General features: G+C 43.5%; 1 protein-coding gene across 8 annotated transcripts in view; it reads right to left on the bottom strand.

Moving 5' to 3' along the window:
• The window catches only part of PRKAG2 (protein kinase AMP-activated non-catalytic subunit gamma 2), a 383,197-nt gene that overhangs the window by 49,714 nt on the left and 310,021 nt on the right, over positions 1-23,462 (bottom strand). For all 8 annotated transcript variants that reach the window (XM_074946315.1, XM_074946314.1, XM_074946317.1 and 5 more), the window contains 2 exons: positions 14,039-14,148; positions 231-312 (listed from right to left, as the gene is read on the bottom strand). In XM_074946315.1, the coding sequence (XP_074802416.1) occupies positions 231-312; positions 14,039-14,148 (192 nt within the window). The remainder of the gene's footprint in view (positions 1-230; positions 313-14,038; positions 14,149-23,462) is intronic.

Raw genomic sequence — 23,462 nt, 5'->3', positions numbered from 1 at the left:
TAACTACCCTGAGTTCAGCAGCCGAAGTTCTAAGAAAAAAATCACCACGTTTTGAGAGACTCATGATAAAGTCATAGGAATTAGCAACACTTCAGCCTTCGCTGGAGGAGTAAGAAAACTCACCACCAGATGCATTTCCAGGATATACAACACAACCCAGCTAGCGTTGGCTCCTTTCTCTACCACAACCCCACATTAACTCCCTGCTGAAAAACACCAGCTTTCCTTACCTACAAAACTCTGTTTTTTACTCTCCCACAGTGGAGCTGCTCGAACACCATTTGCCACCAAGGCAAAGAAAGCCTTCTTCACCTGCCAGAAGAAAAAGCAACCAAACAAAACCTTATTGACATTACACCGTCATATTAGAAGAAACCAACAGGGTAATATACGTAGAATCACTAGTAAAAATGCAGTTAGTCAGTGGATAGTTTTTGTTTAAAAATAAAACACATTTTTTAAAAATAGTTAAATGCTGACCAAAAACAAGATAAAATCTTTATCTTATGCTCGTGTGTCTTTTACATGAGTCTCTCTGATAATTAGGTACAGCTGGAAAAGTATGTCCACACTTTACCTTAAATTTGCTTCTTTCATCAGTTTTATGTCACACACTTAAGGTGATGCACAAATAGAATGGACTAAAAAAAAAAGAGACCATCTGTGATAATGTAAGAGAGCTCTCAGACTACCAACTCAAGAATATAGTTTGACAGAGATTGTAACGTAATGTCTTTAGAAAGACGATACTGAGTCACCTGAACAGTAGTCAGTTGAACTTTCTTAGCAACATTTGCATGAGAAAAGGTAGAAACTGAACAAAAGTGTCATTTCCACTCCTGTTCCTGTCAGCTTTTGAGCTGTTGAATGATTATACAAGTTTCTTAAAACAAAAACAAAAAAACACAAAAAACCCTCAGCTTCATCTGATTAAGTTGTCCAACAAGTTAGTGAATTTTGCTAAGAGATAAGCATATTCTCCCTCCTACTTAAAATAATTTTCTTATCTCAGTTTCAAAATCACAGGTTATAAATGTGGTCTTTAAAATAAAAATAATCCTGTGAAATTTGTGAACATGGATTACATGCATCAGATGGTTGCATTTTTTAAAAAGTTATTGAATGTTAGATAAAATTTTTCATGAGTACTATCTGATAAAGACAACAGATGAGAAATTCCTCCCTCCTCAATAGAAGCATTCTTTGAGGGCAAGAAACAGTCATCCCTTCAGAGAAGGGCCAACAAAAATCAGAAGGACCAAGTTTGATAAGTATTAGAAGGTGTAAATAAATAAGTCCTTGTGGAGAACACAGAGCAGAGAAACCAACTCATGTACAGACACACGAAGCTGGAGAAAAGGAAAATTCTGTCTTATCTGTGAATTTTCATTGAAGGACACTCCATGTCAGAGTCCTCAAAGTGGGGCATTCTCTAGAGGCAGACTAGACCTTTGTTCTGAGTCTGGGTTCAGGATCATCCCTCAGGAATAACTCTTTAGGAGGGCAGCTTCCAAAGCTGACAAACACTAACTATAAGAGTGCTATTTAATTCAAATCATTTGAAGCAGAGCCTTGAAATGAAATTTAGGAGCTTCCTGGAGGAACACCATCCTTCCCCTTCAAACCACTTAACAAGTGAGCAATAATCAGAAAAAACAACCCTATGCAATCCCTACGTGAGCCAAACTATCTGACATGGAGTCCTAGAATGAATGTTCATAGGCAAGGCAGAATTCTCACTTTCTCAATCCCCTCCATGCAGTGCAATGCAGAAAGCAGTAAGTCATCCCCACCATCGCCAGGGAGGGACGATTCAACCATGTACAGTAAAAGCTTTGTTATCCAGCATGTTGGATAAATGGGAAGCGCAGGTAAGTCAAAAATTCCGGTTAACTAAGAGGGAGGGAGTTTGGATGTGGGAGGGGCTCAGGGCAGGGGGCAGAGGCACGGGAGGGGCTTTGTGGTGCCGGATCCAGGCGGGGCCCACCTCGGGAGGCTCTCTGAAAGAGGCGACATGTCCCTGTTGCTCCAAGGCGGCGGTGCAGCCAGACAGCTCTGCATGCTGCCTCTGCCCGCAAGTGCCACCCCCGCTGCTCTCACTGGCCACGGTACCTGACCAATGGGAGCTATGGAGCCAGTGCTCGGGGCGGGGGCAATGCATGGAGCCTCCGGGGCCATTCCTCAGCCTAGGAGCAGCAGGGACATGTCATAGAATCATAGAATATCAGGGTTGGAAGGGACCTCAGGAGGTCATCTAGTCCAACCCCCTGCTCAAAGCAGGGCCAATCCCCAATTTTTGCCCCGATCCCTAAATGGCCCCCTCAAGGATTGAACTCACAACCCTGGGTTTAGCAGGCCAATGCTCAAACCACTGAGCTATCCCTGCCCCCTGCTTCCACTATTGTCACTGCTTCCAGGGAGCCACACAGAGCCAGGCAGGGAGCCTGCCAGCCCTCTGCCAACTAGACTTTTAATGGATATCAGAAATGCTGGTTTCTAGAGCTTTCTGATTGGTAAGTGCCAGATAACACAGTTTTTACTATATTATTGAAAAGGAATTTAAGGACTACTGAGGCATCCTGTTCCTCAATTCCAGTGATGCAGGTTTGGTAGAGAAGGGCCTTAAGGATGTTGACTCTATAGTGTATGAGACAGTGTGGATGGAAGGCCCTATAATAGCTTTGCAGACCACCTCAGCTTTAGAGAGGTCTCCTGCACTTTAGAGGATCTAGAGGGGAGACTGTCTCATAATAGATTTTAAGGCTTTATGTTGCCTTTTTAAGAGCTGATTTGAGCAATATCCTTCACCAGTACTAGGCCAAACCCCGTTTGAGGGGCAAAAGTGATTTACCAGGGAGACTGAAAAGACTATCTGCAGGCATGTCTCCCTGAGAAAATAGATAATTTATGTTTTCCTGTGGGACCCCAGGGGCTGAAAGGGGAGAGGAGATGGGCCCATCACCCAAGTAAAGGAATTTGACTCACTTCACCCAATGCTCACGGATGCTGGGTCCAGGCTAAGGGGGCCAACTTCACTGAATGAGGAATGAGCCAAAGCCACGGAGAAAAGTGACTCACTGTTGACTCCAAGAGGTCACAGGAGTTGGCACCTTTCATGGCAGTCAAAGCCTTGCAGGTTTGGAAAGGGGGAATGCTTTGTGGCCTTCTCAGACATCCCAACATAGATCTTGCCTATTTGCTGGCCAGGAGTGGGAATTTCTTCCTGAGGGTTGCTTTGGGAGGTTGGAGAGCTCTTACCTTCCCCTGAGTCTAAGGAGGCTCCAAACAAAACAAATAAACAACACTTTCCTACTTTCTCTGCAAGCTCTGCTCCAAAGGAGACCTGGAATCTGTCTTGTGTGCCACTTAGAGGCAGAAAATTCTGGTGAGTTCTTCTTGAGGAAGTGATCCTAAACCTAGGCTCAGACCAAAGATCCAGTCTGCCCCAATTGCTATGAAGATGCGGAATGACTCCATGTGAAGACTGTCTGACATGGAGGGGACTGAGTGATACGTTTGTCTGCTGACCAGATAAAGTTCAAGCAGCAGGACTACAAGCTCCTACATTGTTCAAACCTGTGTTTATGCTCATACAATCTATGGCCTCTGCAGAAACTGTCCTACGGGTGCCAATTCATGTCAGTTATAGAGGTCTGTGATATTCCTACCAACATACAATGAACTGCAAACAGATAAGCTCATTTGAAACTCTGATCACCATCAAAAGTTGCCCACAGATACCAGAGTTAGTTCTTATTAGTATAGGGCAAGAACGATGGTATCTTAGTTATTCGTGTGCAGTAACTGCTGGCAAAATCCAACTTTTTTAAACTACTTATTTTGGTCCACTACCAACCTGGCCCATATTTAACCAAGGGATAAAAAGAGGTGACAGGAGCCATTTAGTTAGTCATTCAATTATCCAGAAGTTCCCTCGCCCCCTCCATATTCTGTTGATCCTTACAGGTGGTTTTGTTTATATAATACCAGTCACCATAATGATTTTGTATGTCCTGTACTTATAATAGTGACCACATTCAAAAATTTTACTTCAAGAACTTGAGCAAAAGTTGGGCAAAAAAAGTTTAAGATAATTTTAGTAAAGCACAATAAAACTTTAATGGGTTAGATTGTGTCTTTTAATCACAGACCATAGCAAAAGGCTGCGCACAGTTGTATAGCCCCATGGGACAATGCCTCTCAGAACTCCAGGGCACGCAGAGGCTGTGAATGTGCTACTACACGAATATATAGTGCAAATTGCTGGCTGGTACAATAGGTACATATTTGCCCTTTCCCATCCTCTGGGGTACTGAGCATTCTGTACTGTCAAAGAGTGCTGGGGCTGTTATTCCATCTGGTCCACACGCAGGGCAGGGAAGTAGTGAGTAAGGGGCACCTACATCAAAGGCCAGGCAAAATCTAGCCTTAAATAACCATGTACGTACTTTTTTTTTTTTTAAATACACCCCGCCCCCTCCATAAGCTGACAGCATGCTAAGTGAATGGTTCTAACAGGAAATGTAAATAAACTGCTCACTCCAATATGGGAAAAAATATGGGTCAATGGTAAAGAAAAATGTTTATGAAGCAGAGAAATGAACAGATCAGAGTTCTCCAACAAAGGAAACAGCAGCAGCAAAAATCTACAGCATAAAATAGCTTTTTTTGTGATGCCAACCCTGCTGAAGACAAGTAAACCAACTGGTAGAACTGGAATAGAGCACTATAATTTGTTGAAATTTAAACCCATAGATATTACATGAAGTTACTCAAACTTATATCCATATCCTTTTCCTTGAGGAAATTCTCCTCAGCAGAGTTGGTGCCTCTGTGATTTAAATACTCAGGCAGAGAAAGAAACTTGTGCCCGTTAATCTGCACTTATAGTTGTGAGAGGACTCACTGAGTCTCTCTGCAAAGCAATAAACGAAGGAAAACTTTTCATGTTTACGATGGCAAAGGGGTGGGGAAGAAGGAATGGAGGATAAGAATTTGTCGTCAATGCCCTTCTGAGCCCTCACGGGGCTGTTTATGCCCACATTTTGTTTTCTGTTTTGCTTGTAGCATAGCACAAAGTGGGTCTCTCAAGTTTCTCAAATTTTTATTGTTGTGCTTTGTTAATAACCTTAAGTTTAGATTAAGAAAGATGGTAACAGGGTAACTAGCCTTCTGGATGCAGGGGAAGCAAATGTTATAAATCTCTACTTTAGTAAGGCTTTTGATGCGGTCTCACATGACCTTCTCATAAGTGAACTAGAGAAATATAGCCTAGATGAACCAACGACAAAGTGGATAATCACCTTGTTGGTATACCAACCTCAGACAGTTATCAATGGTACACAGTCAAGGTAGAAGGGCATATCAAGTGGGGTTCCACAGGGATCTGTTCTAGGTCTGGTTCTATTCAATATCTTCATAAATTATGTAGATAAAAGCACAGAAAGTACACTTAAAGTTTGTGGATGATACCAAACTGGAAGGGGTTATAAGTGCTTTCAAGGACAGGATTAGAATTCAAAATGAGCTTGACAAACTGGAGAAATGGTCTGAAACAAACAGGATGAAATTCAATAATGACAAATGCAAAGTACACCACTTAGGAAGGAATAATCAACTGCACAAATACAAAATGGGAAATGACTGCCTAGGAAGGAGTATTGCAGAAAAGGATCTGGGGGTTATAATGGATCACAAAAGTAAATAAAAATCAACAATGTAATACTATTGCAAAAAAACTGAACTTCATTCTAGGGCAGGGGTTCTCAAACTTCAAGCACGGTGACCCCCTTCTGATAACAAAATTTACTACACGACCCCATGAGGGGGAACAAAGCATGAGCTTGCCTGAGCGGTGGGACCAAAGTCAAAGCCTGAGCCCCACTGCCCCAAGCTGGGGGAACAAAGCCTCAAGGGCTTTTGCCCCAGGCAGGGGGCCTATAACCTGAGCCCCGCCACCCAGGCTGAAGCCCTTTGACCCTGGGATGGTGGAGCTCGGGCTTCAACCTCGCGTGGTGGAGCTCGGGTTTCGGCTTTGGCTTTGGCCCTGGGCCTCAGCAAGTCTAAGCCAGCCCTGGTGACCCCATTAAAATGGGGTCGCAATCCACTTTGGGGTCCTGACCCACAGTTTGAGAACCACTGTTCTAGGGTGTATTAACAGGAGTATTGTAAACAAGATTTGAGAAGTACTTCTTCCACTCTACTCTGTGCTGATTAGTCCTCAACTGGGAGTATTATGTCCAGTTCTGGGCAACACATTTCAGAAAAGGTGGAAAAATTGGAGAAAGTCCAGAGGAGAGTAACAAATATGATTAAAGGTCTAGACAATGACCTATGAATAGGGCCCTACCAAATTTACGGCCGTGAAAAATGCATCACGGACCGTGAAATCTGGTCTCCCCGGTGAAATCTGGTCTTTTGTGTACTTTCACCCTATACTATATAGATTTCACCGAGGAGACCAGCATTTCTCAAACTGGGAGTCCTGATCCAAATGGAGGTCGCTGGGGTGGGGGTTGGGTCTGCAAGGTTATTATAGGGGGCTTTGTGGTATTGCCACCCTTACTTCTGCACTGCCCTCAGAGATGGGTGGCTGGAGAGTGGCGGCTGCTGACCAGGCACCTACTTCTGAACGCAACGCCCCGCCAGCAGCAGCACAGAGGTGCTTACTTCTTACCCTTACTTCTGCGCTGTTGCTGCTGGTGGCACTGCCTTCCAAGCTGGACTCCTGGCTAACACCTGCCACTCTCCGGCCGCCCAGTTCTGAGGGCAGCATCGCTGCTAGCAGTGGAGCACAAGGAAGGATGGCAATACCACAACCCCCCTACAATAACTTTGCAACCCCCCACTACTCCCTTTTGGGTCAGAACCCCTACTGTTTCAATACTGTGAAATTTCAGATTTAATTAACTGAAATCATGAAATTTATGACATTTAAAATTCTATGACAGTGAAATTGACCAAAATAGACTGTGAATTTGGTAGGGCCTTAGGTATGAGAAAAGAGTGAGAAAGTTGGGTTTGTTTAGTCCATAGAGGAGAAGGCTGTTTGTCTGTACCCAGGTGAGGGGTAATCCTCAAACAGAGAAGAATGGTATAAAAGTAAGAATGAGGAGGCCAGTGGCACCTTAAAGACTAACAGATTTATTTGGACAAAAGCTTTCGTGGGTAAAAATCCTACTTCTTCAGATGCATGGAGTCATTATGCCCAAATAAATCTGTTAGTCTTTAAGGTGCCACCGGACTCCTCGTTGTTTCTGCGGATACAGACTAACATGGCTACCCCTCTGATACTTGATAAAAATAAGAGAGAGAATGATCTCTACCTCACCTCTTCCCCTCCTTCTCTACTTAAGGCAGTTAGATTGCTTGAAAGATAAAAGCAGCTTCATTAAACTGGGGAAAGTGGTCCTGGTCTGGAGGTTTTCCAACCAGTACAAACTGCTGTAAGATTTGGTTTGAAAAACCTCCTTTTTTGCTTTTAATTTAAAGCAATTAGCCGTGGTAAAGTTTAGGAATTAGCTTGTGTGTTTATCCTTTTATTTCTTTTGTAACCAATTCTGACTTCTATGCCTTACCACTTGTAATCACTTAAAATATATATCTATCTTTGTCTAGCTAATAAACTTGTTTTGTTTTATCTAAACCAGTGTGTTTTGGTTGAAGTGTTTTGGGAATCTCTACTCAGGTCCACAGGACTGGTGCATATAATCATTTTCCTTTATTGAAATGACAGACTTATTATGAGCTTACACAGTTCAGTAGTGTGCTGGACAGAACAAGAAGCACATTTCTAGGGGACAAGGCTGGGACTGGGGATATGCAGAGGTCACCCTGTATGTAATTCATGGATGTCTGGGCATAGCATTCTGTATTCAGCTTGGAGTGATTACAAGCTAGTGGCTGTGTGAGAGCAGAGCCTGGAGGCATTGCTGTTCACCAGCAAAGCAGCATAAAAAGCATCACAAGCTGGAGAGCTAAGGGGACACAGCAGTCCAGACTGCACCATGGGGAATGTCACAGTGGCCAATCAGGGTCTGCGATCAAGCATAGGCGATGGGAACAGCCACTGGAAGAGGGAGTGAAATGACAAAGGGAAGGCTGGGGCAGGGAAAATGGAGGCTAACCACTCCTTCCCCCAACCTACACATGGGGGAGAAGAGTGCAGACAAAAATTGGAGAGGTTAATGAAATAAACCAAAGAGGGCATGGGGCACAATAGGCAGTGTTGTGTGGGCACCAGCTTCTCTGGCTGCACTGAGTGAAAGGCAGCTGTCTGAGGAGATGCAGTGAATAGGAGATTAAACAAAATGGTGGGGAGGAATCACAAGCCCTGGGAGAGCGCAGGTAGACAGGGCAAGCAAGGCTGGGTAGGACAGGGAACAAACAGCAAAAGCAGGGCTGGGGCTGAGTAAGAGAGTACCAAACAATGCAGGGGAAGCAGCTGGACAGGGCAGGTAACAGGAGTATGAAGGGAGTGCCCTGGGAGGGACAGGGGAAACAGGTTACAAATCATACTCTTGGGGGAAGAGTTCTGTTCATGCACACAATTTATGTGCTATAATGATTTTTTTTCCTCCACATACTATAGATTCTGCTGGAGAGGTGCTGCAGTTACACCTTTTGCCCACCAAGGGCTGCTGTGGTGCCAAAAGAGAGGGCAGCCAGCCAGCCAAAGAGGCTGTGTTCCTCACAGCAGAGCCAGGTGAGGAGGCATGGGAAGGACAGACTGGGGTGTGGACTCAGGAGCTGGGAGGGGCAGCACGGAGCCAGGGGCTGAATGGCAGTAAGGGTGCAGGGTCACATGGAGACAGGGGAGATATGCCTGACTAAATGGGAGAGTCCAGGGGTCAGCCGGGGTCTGCATGCGGGAGATTCCCCAACTCCCTAACAATATCTCCCCTCCCTGTTCACTCCCAGGCTCCTTCCCAGCAGTTACATCCCTCTCCCCCAGTTCCTCTGTTACCCCTGACTCCCCCAAGCTTTTACACTCCTGAGGGGTGCAGGAAATATATTTATGTATTGTAGCCTAGTAAGGAATCTGTCAAAAAAGCCATTTTCTGAATTTTATTTTGTCGTCTGTATTGTTACAGACATGCTTGCTGACAGGTATTTTGAAATAAGTTCCCAAAATAATTGAAACTGGCATGATATAGTGTGTTATTCTGACAAATAAAATAAAAGAATTTTAAAATACTGTGTGCAGAATTTATTTTTTGGTACAGAATTCCCCCAAGAGTAAAATTCCCCCAGGTGGGGAGGAGGGAGCCAACTTGACAAGCAGAGGAAGGTGGAGAAGGCCTACCAGCCCTCTGCAAGGAAAGTCTAAGGTGCATGTGCACCCACATGTGCTTGTGACAGACTCTCTGCTGCAGCAATCCCAGGGGAGGCTGGTGGAGGCTGCAGGCAGGCAGGCAGACAGACAAGCAGATGGCAGTCAGCAGGAGCGGCAGTGTGGGAAGGCTCCAAGATGTTCCCCACTCCCTAGCAGCAACAGCCTCCTTCAGCAGCAATGACAAGTTCTGCCCAGAGTCATAGGATGTAGTAGGAATGAGCCAGGGGACTACAGGAAGGGAAAATATGGCATCATGTCTAAGGAAGATGAATGATGCCTTAGAGAACTAGATTCTATCCCTGCTTTTGTGACAGATTTCCTGTGTGATGCTGGGTAATTCATCCAAACCAAACTTTTAATAATTGGGCACTAATTGTGTGTTCCTCATTTTTTGGGACCCAACTTGAAACACCTGATGTTGACTTTGCAAAAGTGGTAACTGCTTATAGCTGCAAATGAAATCAATGGGAGCTGTGCTTTGAATATAAACAAAAAACAAAACAACCTACTGCAATAGTGATAAGTACTGTGAAAATAAATAAAATAAATCAGACCCTATGTTTCTCAAATTGGGCACTCACCATTAGTTTGACAATTCTGGCCTTACTTTCTGTGCCTTTGTTGTAAAGTGGGGATGATACCACCATCTAATCTCACATGTGTGTTGTGAAGATAACTACATTAATGCTTGTGAAATACTCAGATACTATGGTGACAGCACCATGCTAACACCCAGATTAATTAATAAATTTACATGTAGGGTTTGGATGGTATGCACTGAACAAGACCTAGGGTCATACACTGAATGAGGCAGGGATTCTGTGACAAGGGGGCTGAATTAAGGCTGTCTTAACCTTAATTCTGTCATTTCTTAAGTTTTTAGTGAATGACTTTGTAATCTGAAGGTTCTTTCAATAGAATTTTTAAAATCTAAAACACACCCACCCAGCCACACTTTCTCTCCCCAAGACAGGGAATTCCTTGCTCCACATGGGATATAAAACCATCAGGGACTCCCAGAGTTCTCCCACACTGCTGTTATTGTCCTAGGGCAGATGTAAATCCTGGCAAGTGTCAGGTGCAAGACGGCAGAAAGTTCATCTATCAGTTGTGGTGCTTACATGCCACTCAACTTTTCCCCCTCTTCCTGCCTGCTACCAGAAACTTTCCTCACTGCAGTGAAGAGCTCCAGCACCGGGGAACTTTTGAAGCCTGTCCCTGCTGCCGCCCCCCTGGGAAGGCATTTCACTGACATGTACAGCTACACACCACAGCGTGGACACATCCTGATTTTTACTGTGGCATGAAGCTACACATATTACACATCAGTAGAGGTGGCATGTAGACGTAGTTTAAGATCCTCTGCGATATTTGGATACTTTTATATTTCACTGAATCTTACTCCTTCTGTATTGAAGAGTTTTCTCCTCATTTACCTTTGAAGTACTATAATCTGTAGTAAGGCTCACTACTATGTAATCTATAACAATTTTATTGTTAACCATGAAAACCACAGTTTTCTAATGGTCTTAAAGACACGATTCGTACCACCAAGTCAGAAATCTATTCATTCTCAAATGTAGTCTTGACTGAAAATAATGCCACCTCCAATCACTAGGGGGAGACAAAATATTGAGGATACAGCAACTACTCAAAAACATTCTTCCAGAGTAACTCACCAGCACAATAAAGCACTAAATATTAATGAAGATTTAATTTTTATCTTCCTTATCTATTATAGACTAGTATAATTCCATTGATCACTTCTGATTTACATTGGTGTAAGAGAGATAAAAGACTATCTTATGTCTTTTACTCAGTTTAGTTACAGAACCTGTGAATTTTGCAAGCAAGTTACAAAAATATATTTGGGAGTGACATATGTTCTGGTAATCAATGGAAGAGGCACCAAGGAGCTTGGCAAGATACCACTTCTTAAAAATCCAAAGAAATAATTATAAGTCAGTTTTCTATAAGGACCAGATCCAGTAAAAATGTAAAACATGCACAAATCCCACTGACTTCAATGGGAGCTGTGAAACACTGACTCCCTCACAGCGTTTGGTCCTAAATTAGCAGTAAAGTCTAAGATTTGATCTATGATCTTAAGGTCCTGAGGTATTAACTCTCTCAAAACAGGTGGACAGATGTACTTGTTTATTTCCTTTAAATTTTATAAAAAATGTAAGTGATGTTCCCAGTTGTTAACTTATTTACCTGAATATACTTGTCGGTTAACCTCTCTACAAATGTTTTTACTCAAAAAAGTTTTCTATGAAATCTTCACGTTTTTCTTCCAGTCAAATAAAGTTCACTATGGCTTGACAACGGATTAATCAGTCTCTCACACTGGGCTTTTCATGCTGCTAGCATCACTAATCAAATTACTTTTCTTTACCAAAATGGCTGTCACCAACATTTATTACTGGGACCCCAACTGCACACTCACTGTACAGACAGATCAGACATAAGACTTACAAACGTAAGGCATTTGTGTTGAAACGACAATGTTCTTGGAGGTTTACTGAAACACTCCTAGTAAGACATTAACATTAGCAGGCTCAGGCCTGGTCTACACTACAGAGTTAGGTCAACGCAAGGTAGCTTACTTGTCTCTCCTGTGTACCTAATTACGTCAGAGTCTACACTTGAATGCTGCTTTTGCCTAAGTAAGTCCCCAGCCACGGAGACATAACTCCACCTCCATAAGAGGTATAGCCCTTACGTCCATGTAGTTAGGGTGACGCAGCGTCCATGTAGACCAGAGGTGGGCAAACTTTTTGGCCCGAGGGCCACATATGGGTATGGAAATTATATGGCGGGCCATGAATACTCATGAAATTGGGGGTTGGGTTGTGGGAGGGCAGAGGAGTTCTGGCTCGGGGTGCGGGCTCAGGGGTGGGGCTTGGGATGAGGGTTCAGGAGAGTGCTCTGGGCTGGGACTGAGGGGTTTGGAGGACAGGGGGGCAGGCTCCGGGCAGTGCTTACCTCAAGCAGCTCCCAGAAACAGCGGCATGTCCCCTCTCCGGCTCCTACCCGGAGGCGCAGCCAGGCGGCTCTGCACGCTGCCCTGTCTGCAGGCACTGCTCCTGCAGCTCCCATTGGCTGTGGTTCCCGGCCAATAGGAGCTATGGGGGTGGCACTTGGGACAGGGGGGACATGCTGCTGCTTCTGGGAGCCTTGTGGAGTGGGGCAAGACCCCCACCCCGCTCCCTGGCTGGAGTTCCAGAGCAGGGCAAGCCCCGGACCCCACTTCCCAGCAGGAGCTCGAGGGCCGGATTAAAACGTCTGGAGGGCTGGATGTGGACCCTGAGCCGTAGTCTGCCCACCCCGATGTAGACACTGTGTTACTTACATTGCCTGTTGGCGGTCAGCCCTGAGTGGGGCTGACAGCTGGAGCCCCATCCCCAACCCTGGCACTGACAGTCCGAGCTGTAAGCTGGGCATGGGCTCACATCTGGGGCCTGCACTCGGCTGACAGCTCAGGCTGTCTGGCAGCAGGAGCCGGCTGTCAGTGCTCCATTTCAGACAGAAGAATCACTCTTGGTGAGGATACACACCACTGACAGAAGAAGCAAGCGTGGATGTGAACCACCGCTTTAATTACTGCGGTGGCTGTACGTCAACTTAATTTTTTTAGTTTAGACAAGCCCTCAGAAATACAAGTTTTAGATTGTTGTATTTCCCATTGTGTCTATCAAAATTCCCTAGGTAAAATCAAACGGATACATATAGCCTTTAGAGGTGAACACAGATTGGTATATACTTGCTATTCCACGATCACTTTTTTTTTTTTTTTTTAAAGGAAAAGTGAAATTGCAAATTTAAAGCTACAAAAGAGCAACTAGACGTACCGTAAACAATAAACAAATTAACCTATAGATTCATTTTGATGCAGGGAAGATCTACAATCTGAAAAACGTATTTTCTTAAAATTTTCAAAAAAAACAAAAAAAAAGTTACTACTGCTTCATTTATCTTTTCAGGGGACACTAGGAGCAGAGCATGTCTCATCTCAATGTAGTCTTTTTACTCAGGCTAAAGTTATTAGCCCCCTTTTGTTCCTTCATTTAACAATCACTCTAAATAGAGCCAACAAAATCTAAAAAGTCTAGAAAGAACCAAATTGTGTCCCCCTAATTTCAGAACAAATTATTCTTAATGTTTCCAGAATGGACTGAACTTCTAGCACTTTCTGCTTTTGGCAACTGCATTCATCATGCACCAAAAATCAAAACTAGCTGAAATATGCAGATGATTTACTGGTCAAATTTAGGACCTCCAAGGAATTATACATTTATTTAATTCAGAGGATTATTTAAATTTTGAATTGTTTAGCTAATTTAAAAGGCAAGGCTCAAAACATTCTGATAATTTGCATAATATCCACACTCCTGCATAATCATAGAACACTGATATTTTGATAACGGTTTCATTTACCTATTCTCCTGTTAGAGCTTTACTGACTTTCCATGTCCATTTGAAGGCTACGCTAACTATTGACTCAAAGTAAAATATGAACGTTCCTTCCTATACACATGTACACACTTTCAAAAACATATTGCAGATTCTTGGACCCAAAAAGCATCTCAAAAAACAGTTCTCTAAAGAGAAATCAATTTCACACAGCATTCAAGGATGATATCTATGTGCATATTTTAAAAGCCAACTGAACTGCAACAAAATGTAGTCTTAAGCACTTACTTGTAAGGTAGTGTCAAAAACAACAAGCTTAGAACTTGTTGGAACTATGTCATAACACTTGTTAGACTTCATGAATCGCACATAGATGTCACTTTCCGATTCTTCAGATGCTGTAAGAAGAAGGAACACTTTTAAAAGATCTGTTTTTTTTTAAATGCAAAAGAAAAGCATACCATCAAATCATTTAGGCACCATTTTAAAAGATGAACACTCCCAAAGCAAAAACCTTTGGAACACAAACTTAAATGAGATAGTTCAAGCATCAGAGTTCTGCAGCTCATACCCATCTTTCCTCTGATTACACACTGAAATTACAGTTTGAGACTGACATGTCACATTGATTTAACTGAACGGAATTCCTTTAATAAGGACAATAAATTTCTCCAATATCCAGTCTATTCTATTCAATACTTTCCCTTTGTTTGGGATATTAATTTTGCTTTATACCCATGTTTTCTGGACACTGCTATTTCTCTAACAGGGAACTAGAGGACTAGTAGGCAAGTTTGGCAAATTATAGGCAGGGCTGATAGCACCACCTATTAAGGTTGCTCAGCACTTCCCATAAGACCCTATTTTCAACTGCTTATAGCTTTGACAAATGCCATTTGGGCAGGAATTTTATGGGCTGGATATCTGCCTCAAGCTTTTAAGATTAGAGCCAAATAGCTCAGCCATTTCCAAGAACAAGGCAAGGGCAAAACAATGTATTCCCCCCACTCCCACCATGTTGAATTCTGGTGACCTTTCCTCTGAATTGCTCTAGTATTCCTATGATTTGGAGAAGGACTTGAAATTTGGCAGGGATGGACTGCGTCAGAGATGTGCCTTTTGCCATCCCCATGAAAATCTGTCTAAATATGTCCACATTATAAGCCTTTGAAAGCAATCACAGTTATGCATCATCAGTAGAGACTTGTTAGTTTGCAGCTTAAGTCTCTAAAGATTCAGTCCTCACTGACCATGCTCAAGCCTCACAGCTACTAGGGCAGCCCAGACTGTGAATGCACCATAACCACAGAGCAACAGAGCATATTCCACCCAGCCCAATACTATAGGGACAAAGTTGGATTTTCCCCCTAACGGCTGTTTCAGGGCAATGTGGGCTGGGCACTGGAACTGAGAGCATGGAACCTGTCTCTCCTGTGTACTCAATGGCACTCACCATCCCTGCCCTCCAACCTTGTTGGCACCCAGAGCAGCATGGAGGAAGCTGTCTCATCTGAATGCAGATGAGACAAAAGTCAGACCGGGGGAGGGGAAGAAGTAGATTGAGACAAGGAATCTAGTGAGACTGGGATGGGTGGGAAGGATAGGAGAGACTGAGGACATGAAGAGAACCACAGAAATTGGACAAGGAGTTGTGAGGGGTAGGGGATGAGGAAGAGTGAATACAGAGATTGGCTAGGCAGAGAGACTGGGACAAGGGAACTGACAGGAGCCCGGAAGCAGCTGGGGAAGAGGACTGCGAACCAGCCTGGACATTGGACACAACATACTGGATGAGAAACCAAAAAGGGGGAATTTAGAATTGGCGGGGCAAGGAGACTGGGCACAAAGAATTGAGGGAGGATGGGTGGGAACCAGAATGGGACTCTTGAAGAGTGGAGACTGACAAGCAAGGAGAACAGGACTCAGAAAACACAAGAACAGGCAGAAGGGGCAGGACAGGAGTCAAGTGTTGGGGGGTAGAGAGGAAAGATGGGATGAAGAGTCTGTGCACACTCTCCTCCAGAGCCTGGGATGAAATGCAAGATTCACGAGAGTCTCTATTCTAGGTCAGCAAATATCTGTGAAATCCACAGGAAAAGTATGTCATCCACCTCTAGTGCTGGTCCATACAGAGGATGACAATCAGGTACTCTACCACTTGCGCTAACCATCTGTGTGGTGGATCTAATGGTTCCAACCTGCTGATGACCATGTGATTGTCCATATGACGACACCAAATCGTTTGTTTTTTTTAAAAAGCTAGGAAGTTACATTCATACAAACTAACTGATAAAAGAACATTAAGGTAGTAAAGTCAAGGACTCAAAAGTTAGGAAGTGCCAAAATTAAGGTTTCCTATATAAGCTTAATTTGCCCCCCTTGTGAACATGTATTATGATAGTATGTAATTAAAGACTATTTTCTCTATAGGACCCCTACCTTTTTCAGTACACACTATGGACCTGCTCTGGGGATAAATCAGGGTTGTGTAGTAAAGGAGACTTATCTATGGGACCCCAGTCTGATTTCTTTCAAAAATTAGTAAGTGAGGAGTCAATTAGGCAGGGGATTACAGGAAGAGAAAGGACGGTCTCACGGCTAAGGCAGATGAATGCTGCCCTGGAGAATCGGATTCTCTATGACATAGGCAGGGATATGTGATGCCAAGCAAGTCCCTTATAGCAAGCTTTTCAGAAGTGGTCATTAATTTTGTAAAAAGAAAAGGAGTACTTGTGGCACCTTAGAGACTAACATGGCTGTTACTCTGAAACCTGTCATTAATTTTGTGTTTCCCATTTTCTGGTGCCCAACTTGAGTCCCTGAGATCTGATTTTTCGGAAATGCTAAGAGCTCACTCACAACTACAACTGAAGTCAAAGGGAACTGTGCTTCCAACAGAGTGTTATGTAATGTTAATAACTGAAATAATCAGGTTTTGTGTCTCTTAAGTTAGTCACCCAAAATTAAGATCAGCAGTATCCACTAGTCTGTATTCCCTGCTCTGTACAATGCAGATAATACTGCCTCCTCCCCTCACAGGGGAATTGTGAAAGTTTATTATTTGTGAAACAATGCATTCAGATACAAATAGTGATAAGCACCATAGAAAAGCCTGTGTACAGTAACTGGATTTCAAGATGTGCTATCCATATGCAGATTCCACTGGTGGTGGGCATATGCGTCAACATTTCACCAGCAGTATCAATACCAGCGGTTCTCAACCTGTTTCTCATTGTGGGCTGCATATTTGGCCCACAAAGAGTTACCTGGGTCACAGGTTGAGAACCACAGTGTCCCCTACCTAACCTCCCCCCCGCAAAATCCCTATGCCCAACGCCCTCTACCCAGAGATCCCTCCACAATGTGGGGTCAGAGCGCTGGGCGGGCAGTAGGGATCCCAGACCCCGCTGCGTGGGGCTGGGGGGCCGTCAGGACCCAGACCCTAACCCTGTCAGGGCCAGGGGGCAGCCAGGAGCCCCAAAACTGCTGCTGTGTGGGGCCAGGGAGGGGAGGGGTGGGAAGATGCAGCCGGGCCCTGAAGCCTGACCCTGCTGCTGCGGGGGGCCAAGGGGAGGGCAGGGCAAGCCTGGAGTCCGCAGCCTGGACCCCAAGCCTACAGCCTGGACCCCGAGCCTGCCATGCAGGGCTGAGGGGTAGCTGGAGGACCAGCACGCGGCCTTTAGCACACACCTGAGCTGAGCTACAGCTGTGTGCTAATTGGGCGGCATGCAGCCTGCGGGTTGAGAACTGCTGATCCATACAGAACACGTGGCCTCCCAATCATCACACTCTGCGACAATGGCATACAAGGGCAAAGGGCGTCAGATGCTATTTGGTTCCTTCTTACCACAGAATTGCCAAAGAGGACTCAGAGATAGACAGGATGAAAGGGCAGATTGCAGAATGTGTATGTAGACAATAGTTAGTGTATAAGTATAACTGGAGTTCAAGGTAACTCCCCATTCTCCTTGGGGTGCTTGTCCATATGCACACTCCACCGATGGTACCTCCCAAACAGTGACTGCGTTAAGCAGGTGGGCTTGGAGTGATTAGTTAGACAAGTGAGGAGCTGTTTTAGCAAATGCAGTAATCGGACTTGGAAGCCTGAGTTTAGGGGATAGTGTTTTGAGAATGTATACTGGTGCCAACATAACTGCTTTGCAGATGTCTAATACTGGCAAATTACACAGTGGTGTCACTGATGCGGCTTGTGAATGGTGGCTCTCCCTTGGCTACAGGAAAGCCCATTCTGATTGAGATTCTCAGACTGGATTTCTTATTCTGAGATGAAATTGCAGAGCCTTTCAACTTCTCTGCTATGGAGATGAACAGTCTTGATGACTTCCTATTTAGGTAGTAAGCTAGCACTCTCCTAATGTCTAGAGCGTACAGCGCTGCCTCAGCTCTGGATGCATGAAGTTTCAGGAAGAACAACAGTAGGTGTATTTGTTGGTTCAGTTGAAATTCTATTACTACTTTTGAACAAAATTCAGAGTGTGTCCTTGTGGAATACTGAGTATAGCAGATCAGCCAATGCCTGCATTTCCCTATCTCTTCTGGCACAAAGCTATACCAGATAAAAATACCACTTTCATGGAAAGTTGCGGTTGGGAAGAGGCGGCCATGGATTTGAAGGTTGGCCCCATGAGGGCTGAGAGTATCAGGTTCAAGTCCCATGGGGATACAAGTTCCTTAACTGGTGGGAATACTTTAACTAGGCCTTCTTGGGAACCTAATTACCAACAGATAAGAAAATATTGTATGGCACTCCACCAGTGGATGGTGAGCGGATATGGCCACTAGATACAACTTGACAAAACTGAGGGACAGGTTTGTGTGTTTTAACCAAAGTAAACAGTCAAGTATTTGAAGAGTGATGAGGCATCACTGATTTCTGGCACCAGTGAGAAAATACTGTACTTGTCCAATTTACTAGATTCTGAGAACTTCCCTAACAGCAGAAAAGAACCAACAAGATGAACCTAACTGTGAAAGAACTTTCCTGGCCTATTGTTGGCATCCATCTAGCCATCATGCTGTGATATGCAGGTGTCAAACTGTTCTGCAGTGACTCAAGAGCATGAATACCAAGCTCATGGCAGACAGTTAAGAAGCAGGACACAAAACTCCAAATTAGTTACAAGTGGATTTCACCAACCACTCAAATGTAAACTCCTCAAGCACTAACAGCCTTAACATGGAGTCACAGACAGTCCCTTTGGGCACTGTGATCCATCTTGCCACCCAGGTTAAGCCTCCAAAATTCCCTTATACCAACCCTCCCCACAAATTCAGATTACTGCCACTCTCAAGGGACCAGTCACTTACAAGAAATCCATTGTATCTTAAATCTCATACCAAAGAAAACACTTGTAGCCAATCTAAAAATGTATTATATAAAGGAAAAGGAAATAAGACTTATTTCCAAGGTTAAAGCAGGTAAACACATACCAATGAGTTAGTCTTAAGTTTCAAAAGGTAATAGAAGCTTTTGTAATTCGTAAACTCTATAGGTCCCTTAGGACTAACTCAGGCTACACACTGGGGATCTCTTGTTTATGCCTACAAAACCTTGCCCTTGAGAATTGAAGCAGCACAGAAATAAAAATCCCTGACAAGGAGAAACTATTCCCCACCCCCCTTCTCTGAGCTGTCAGTTCAGCTGACGGGAAGAATTCACTTTACACATCTTCTTTCCATGTGGAGGGAAGCCTTGTACAAAAGGCTTCTCTGTTGGGCAGAAGTTCACCTCTTTGGTCAGGAACCAGCATCTCTCACTATTTCATGTCTTTCCTGTCTAGTGATTTACACAGAGAATTACAATGTAAATGCTCAAATATTACCTTACAATATGAGATAGGAATGTTAAGTAAGTGAGATTACTGAATGCGTGTAAGTTGCTGCATGCATTAAAGTCTAAATATTAAGCATATTTTTATAGTTTAATACCTACTTTAGAAATATTAAACACAGGTGAGCCAGACTGAATTTCTACTATGCATTTGGCAATATCCAAATGAGGCATGGAGATCTTGGCATAAAGCGGTATCTGGTATGCCAGCATCACAGCAGGGTTGTCAGATTTGAATGTAGGTTTTGACCTTGGTCCTGAGACAGAAGGTCTGGAAGCAGATGTAAGGTTTTGGTTTGGGATACCAATAGGTTTAGCAACCGTGAACCACAATTGCCTGGGCCATGTGGAAGCTATGAGGATTAACTTGGCTGAATTCTGTTTGTGGAGCACTCTGTGAATCAGAGGTGTTGGGGAGCGGTGGGGGAGAGATACACACACATCAGGTCTCCTGAACGTGGTATTGGAAACACATCTGCTATGACTCTTGGACTCATTCCTACCCTTTAGCAGAATTTGATGCTTCTTGTATTGAGTGTTGAAGTCCATCTTGGGCTTGCCCAAGGCCTTGAGGACATTCTCCAGGATCTGGTCTTTAAATCATCCATTCATTATCTGGGAGGGTGTCCGCATGCATGTTCTGTGGTCCAGGTAAGCATACTGCTTTCAGGAATAACTAATATTTGAGGCACCAATTCCAAAGGCTGATGGCTTTCTGGAAGAGAGAGGAAGACCTTACTCCACATTGTTTGTTGATATAAAACATGATGCTCATATCTGTCAGTCATAATCTGTACCAGCTATCCTATTAGGTGGAGGAAGTATTTTCAGACCTTCCGTACAGCTTTGAGTTCAGGAAATTGATGTGCGTTCTCTTCTTCCTTGGGCAGGATGAGCCCTGTATCTTTAATCTGTCCATATGTACACTCTACCCTAAAAAGGATGGATCCGTGACATAGTCTAGGATGGCAAAGGCACCCAGAAAGGGACCCCTCTACAGGCATTTATTGGGTTTTCCCACCATTTCAGTGATGACAGGACCAAGAGTGGGATGATGAGAGATGTCCAGGTTACGTTTAGTGGGTGTGAAAGCCAGCTTTAACCAAACCTATCAGCATCCAACGTGAAGTCTAGCATATGACATTATGATGTGCACAAGGCCATATGACCTAGAAGGGTTAGACATCATCTTATATAGGTATGTCGGTTCTTCTCCGGTTGAAAAGTTAGGGCATTTAAATAACTTGCCTTGAGGTAGGTAGGCTCTGGATGTGGAATTGTCTACGATGACCCTGATTAATTTGATTAGCTGAACCGGGATTAAAGCTGATTTCTGTTGGTGACTCTTAAGCTTAACTTCTGGAAGCAACTGAACACATAGTGTTCAGAGGTCTGTTGATCTGCCCTGTATAAGCCAATTTCCCGGATTAGGAAACATGGTGATGCTGCGCCTTCTCAGGTAAGCTGCCACTACTGATAGCACCTTGGTACTGGACTGGTAGCATTCTTCATACTGTTGTGATTCTTAAGGGCAGTACTCGATATTGGTAGTGATCCTGGCCCACTGTAGGTACTTCCAATGGCGTGGAATGATGAATAGGTGGAAGTATGCATCCTGAATGCTGAGATACACAAACCAGTCTCTGTACTTCAGAGTTCGGATCATTAATGTAAGGGTGTCCATCCTGAATTTCAGCTTGCAAATTAACATATTGAGGTTCGACGGGTCCAAGATGAGTTTTCAGAATAGGGAAATAGTTGCTGTAAAATCCATTTCCCGCATATTGTGAAGAGTTCTCTTCTATTACATCAGGAAGTCCTCATGCTTCTCTCTCTAGAAGTAATGGATTCTCTTGAGATAGGTCCCTGTAAAGGGATGGGGAAGGGGCTTTAGGTGTTGTAGCCCATAGAACTAGCTTTACCATTTTAAATTTTACTTAGCAGTGATGCAAGGAACCTACCGGTCTGTATCCTGTAAGGCATCATCTTGAGCAGTTAGCACAAGGCTTTGCTACCTATGAACTTTGGCATAGATAAATGGCCCAACAGTCCCCCTAAGTTTTGGGGACTCCGGAATAGTGTGCTTAAGGGAGGAGTTTGTACAAAATTGTACCAGGTGACTGCAGGAACACTGAACTGATAATAGGCTTGGATATTTTAGAACAGAAAGATTGGAAGATGCTTAACCACAAACTTGCCTTGGTGATGAATTAATGTATATGGTAACAAGCTAAAATCATTAATATAATAACCTACAGGGATAAGGACATCCCAACATTATTTGGGGTGAGGAAGCTGGATATGGACAAGAGAGGCTGGGTATTTGAATGAGTGTTCACGACAGCCCCATGGCCCTAAAATAGGCCAGATCACAATGTGAGGGGGAAATCTGAACTATCAGACTTGTTTGAGATGACAGGCGACAGAGCAGGACCTTTGTCTCTTATCACCAGAACCCCAAGGAAGGTCTCAGTCTATGCAAAGAAAAGTACAAGAGATTTGATTACAATTACTTCATATTACTGTTATCTCTTTACTAATTCTGCCAATAAAAGCGATTAAAAGCTTTGTTTTACCCTCAGTGTGCCACTGTTATGCAATAGTTGTGAATGTGGTTCCCAACCAGCTACTGAACTTGACAACCTTGATTCTGCAATGCCTGATTCTGGGACTAGAACCCTACAATCCCCCAGCTCTTTAATTAGTAATCAATTGGAAAACAAACAACCACCACCACCAAAGAATTGAGCAACAGTGTAGGTATTACTGAAAACTGGATGGAACCATGTTATGTCCATGGCCCATTGATTAACAGTGATAAGTAAGGCTGCAAGTTTGTCACTACGGGTCACGGATTCCTGAGGGGCAGGGGGGGCATGACCCTCAAAAGTTTGGGGACCCCTGCTGTACAGTAAACAAAGAATGAAGATGGATTATACTGAATAGCTGCTCAAAATACAAGCATTATCTCTCCTGTGCACTGAATAAGGGAGGGGTCCTGTGGAAAAAATTAGTATGTGATGATGTAATTAACAACTATATCAAAGTATAATTCTTGCTTTCCCCCGACTTTTTAGAGCTGGACTTTACAACCTTAATGTTAATGTTAAACATTGTGCATAACAGAGAATTGAGATTTAGGTGCTGCAAAGTGAGTGTTTATAAAAACCAAAAACCACGCGCGCACACACAGTGTAACTACCAAAAAGCTGTATAAACTACAGGTTTTCTCAAAGATGCGCAATATTTCTGAGTATTTTTATAGCAAAACTAGCTCAAAAGTAGCTTATTTCAATGAAAAGTACAACTGTATTACAGTACTTTCAACAACAAGTTTCCATAACAGTGTACCCTAATGGCATAAACTTTACCAAAACTTAATATAACGGAACAGTGAAACTACTATAAAAACTGTGACCTCAATTCCAGTTACACAGAAACGTACATGAAATCCTAGAGTGAAGTTTAATTTTATTGAGGAACAGTGTTGAAAGAAGATCCTCATGTGAAGAGGGATCCGCCTTAATCAGCTGATAAACAATCATGCAAGATACAAATATTATTTATTTAAACTTACTCAGATCTTAACATTTGCAAATGAAATGAGAATTCTGGTATTTTAATTTGCAGTCTTAAAAGATATAAAAACCTCTGCATACCTCTAATCATCATTATTTAAGGCACTTAGCACTAGTAATCCTCAAATAGATATTTAATTATAGTGCATCCCACTGAATTCTTTGTACAGATACTGTATAAATACTTATTATAGTTTGTGCAGGAGTGCCTACAACAGACCACTGTGGACTGACTTTTTGCTGTTTGTACAATGCCTAAACACAATGGGGCTTCTGGCCTATG

This window comes from Natator depressus, chromosome 2 (assembly GCF_965152275.1).
Source record: "Natator depressus isolate rNatDep1 chromosome 2, rNatDep2.hap1, whole genome shotgun sequence".
Taxonomy (NCBI): Eukaryota; Metazoa; Chordata; order Testudines; family Cheloniidae; genus Natator; species Natator depressus.
The sequence above is the reverse complement of the archived record's forward strand: the minus strand, read 5'-3'. Positions and strand labels throughout refer to the sequence as shown.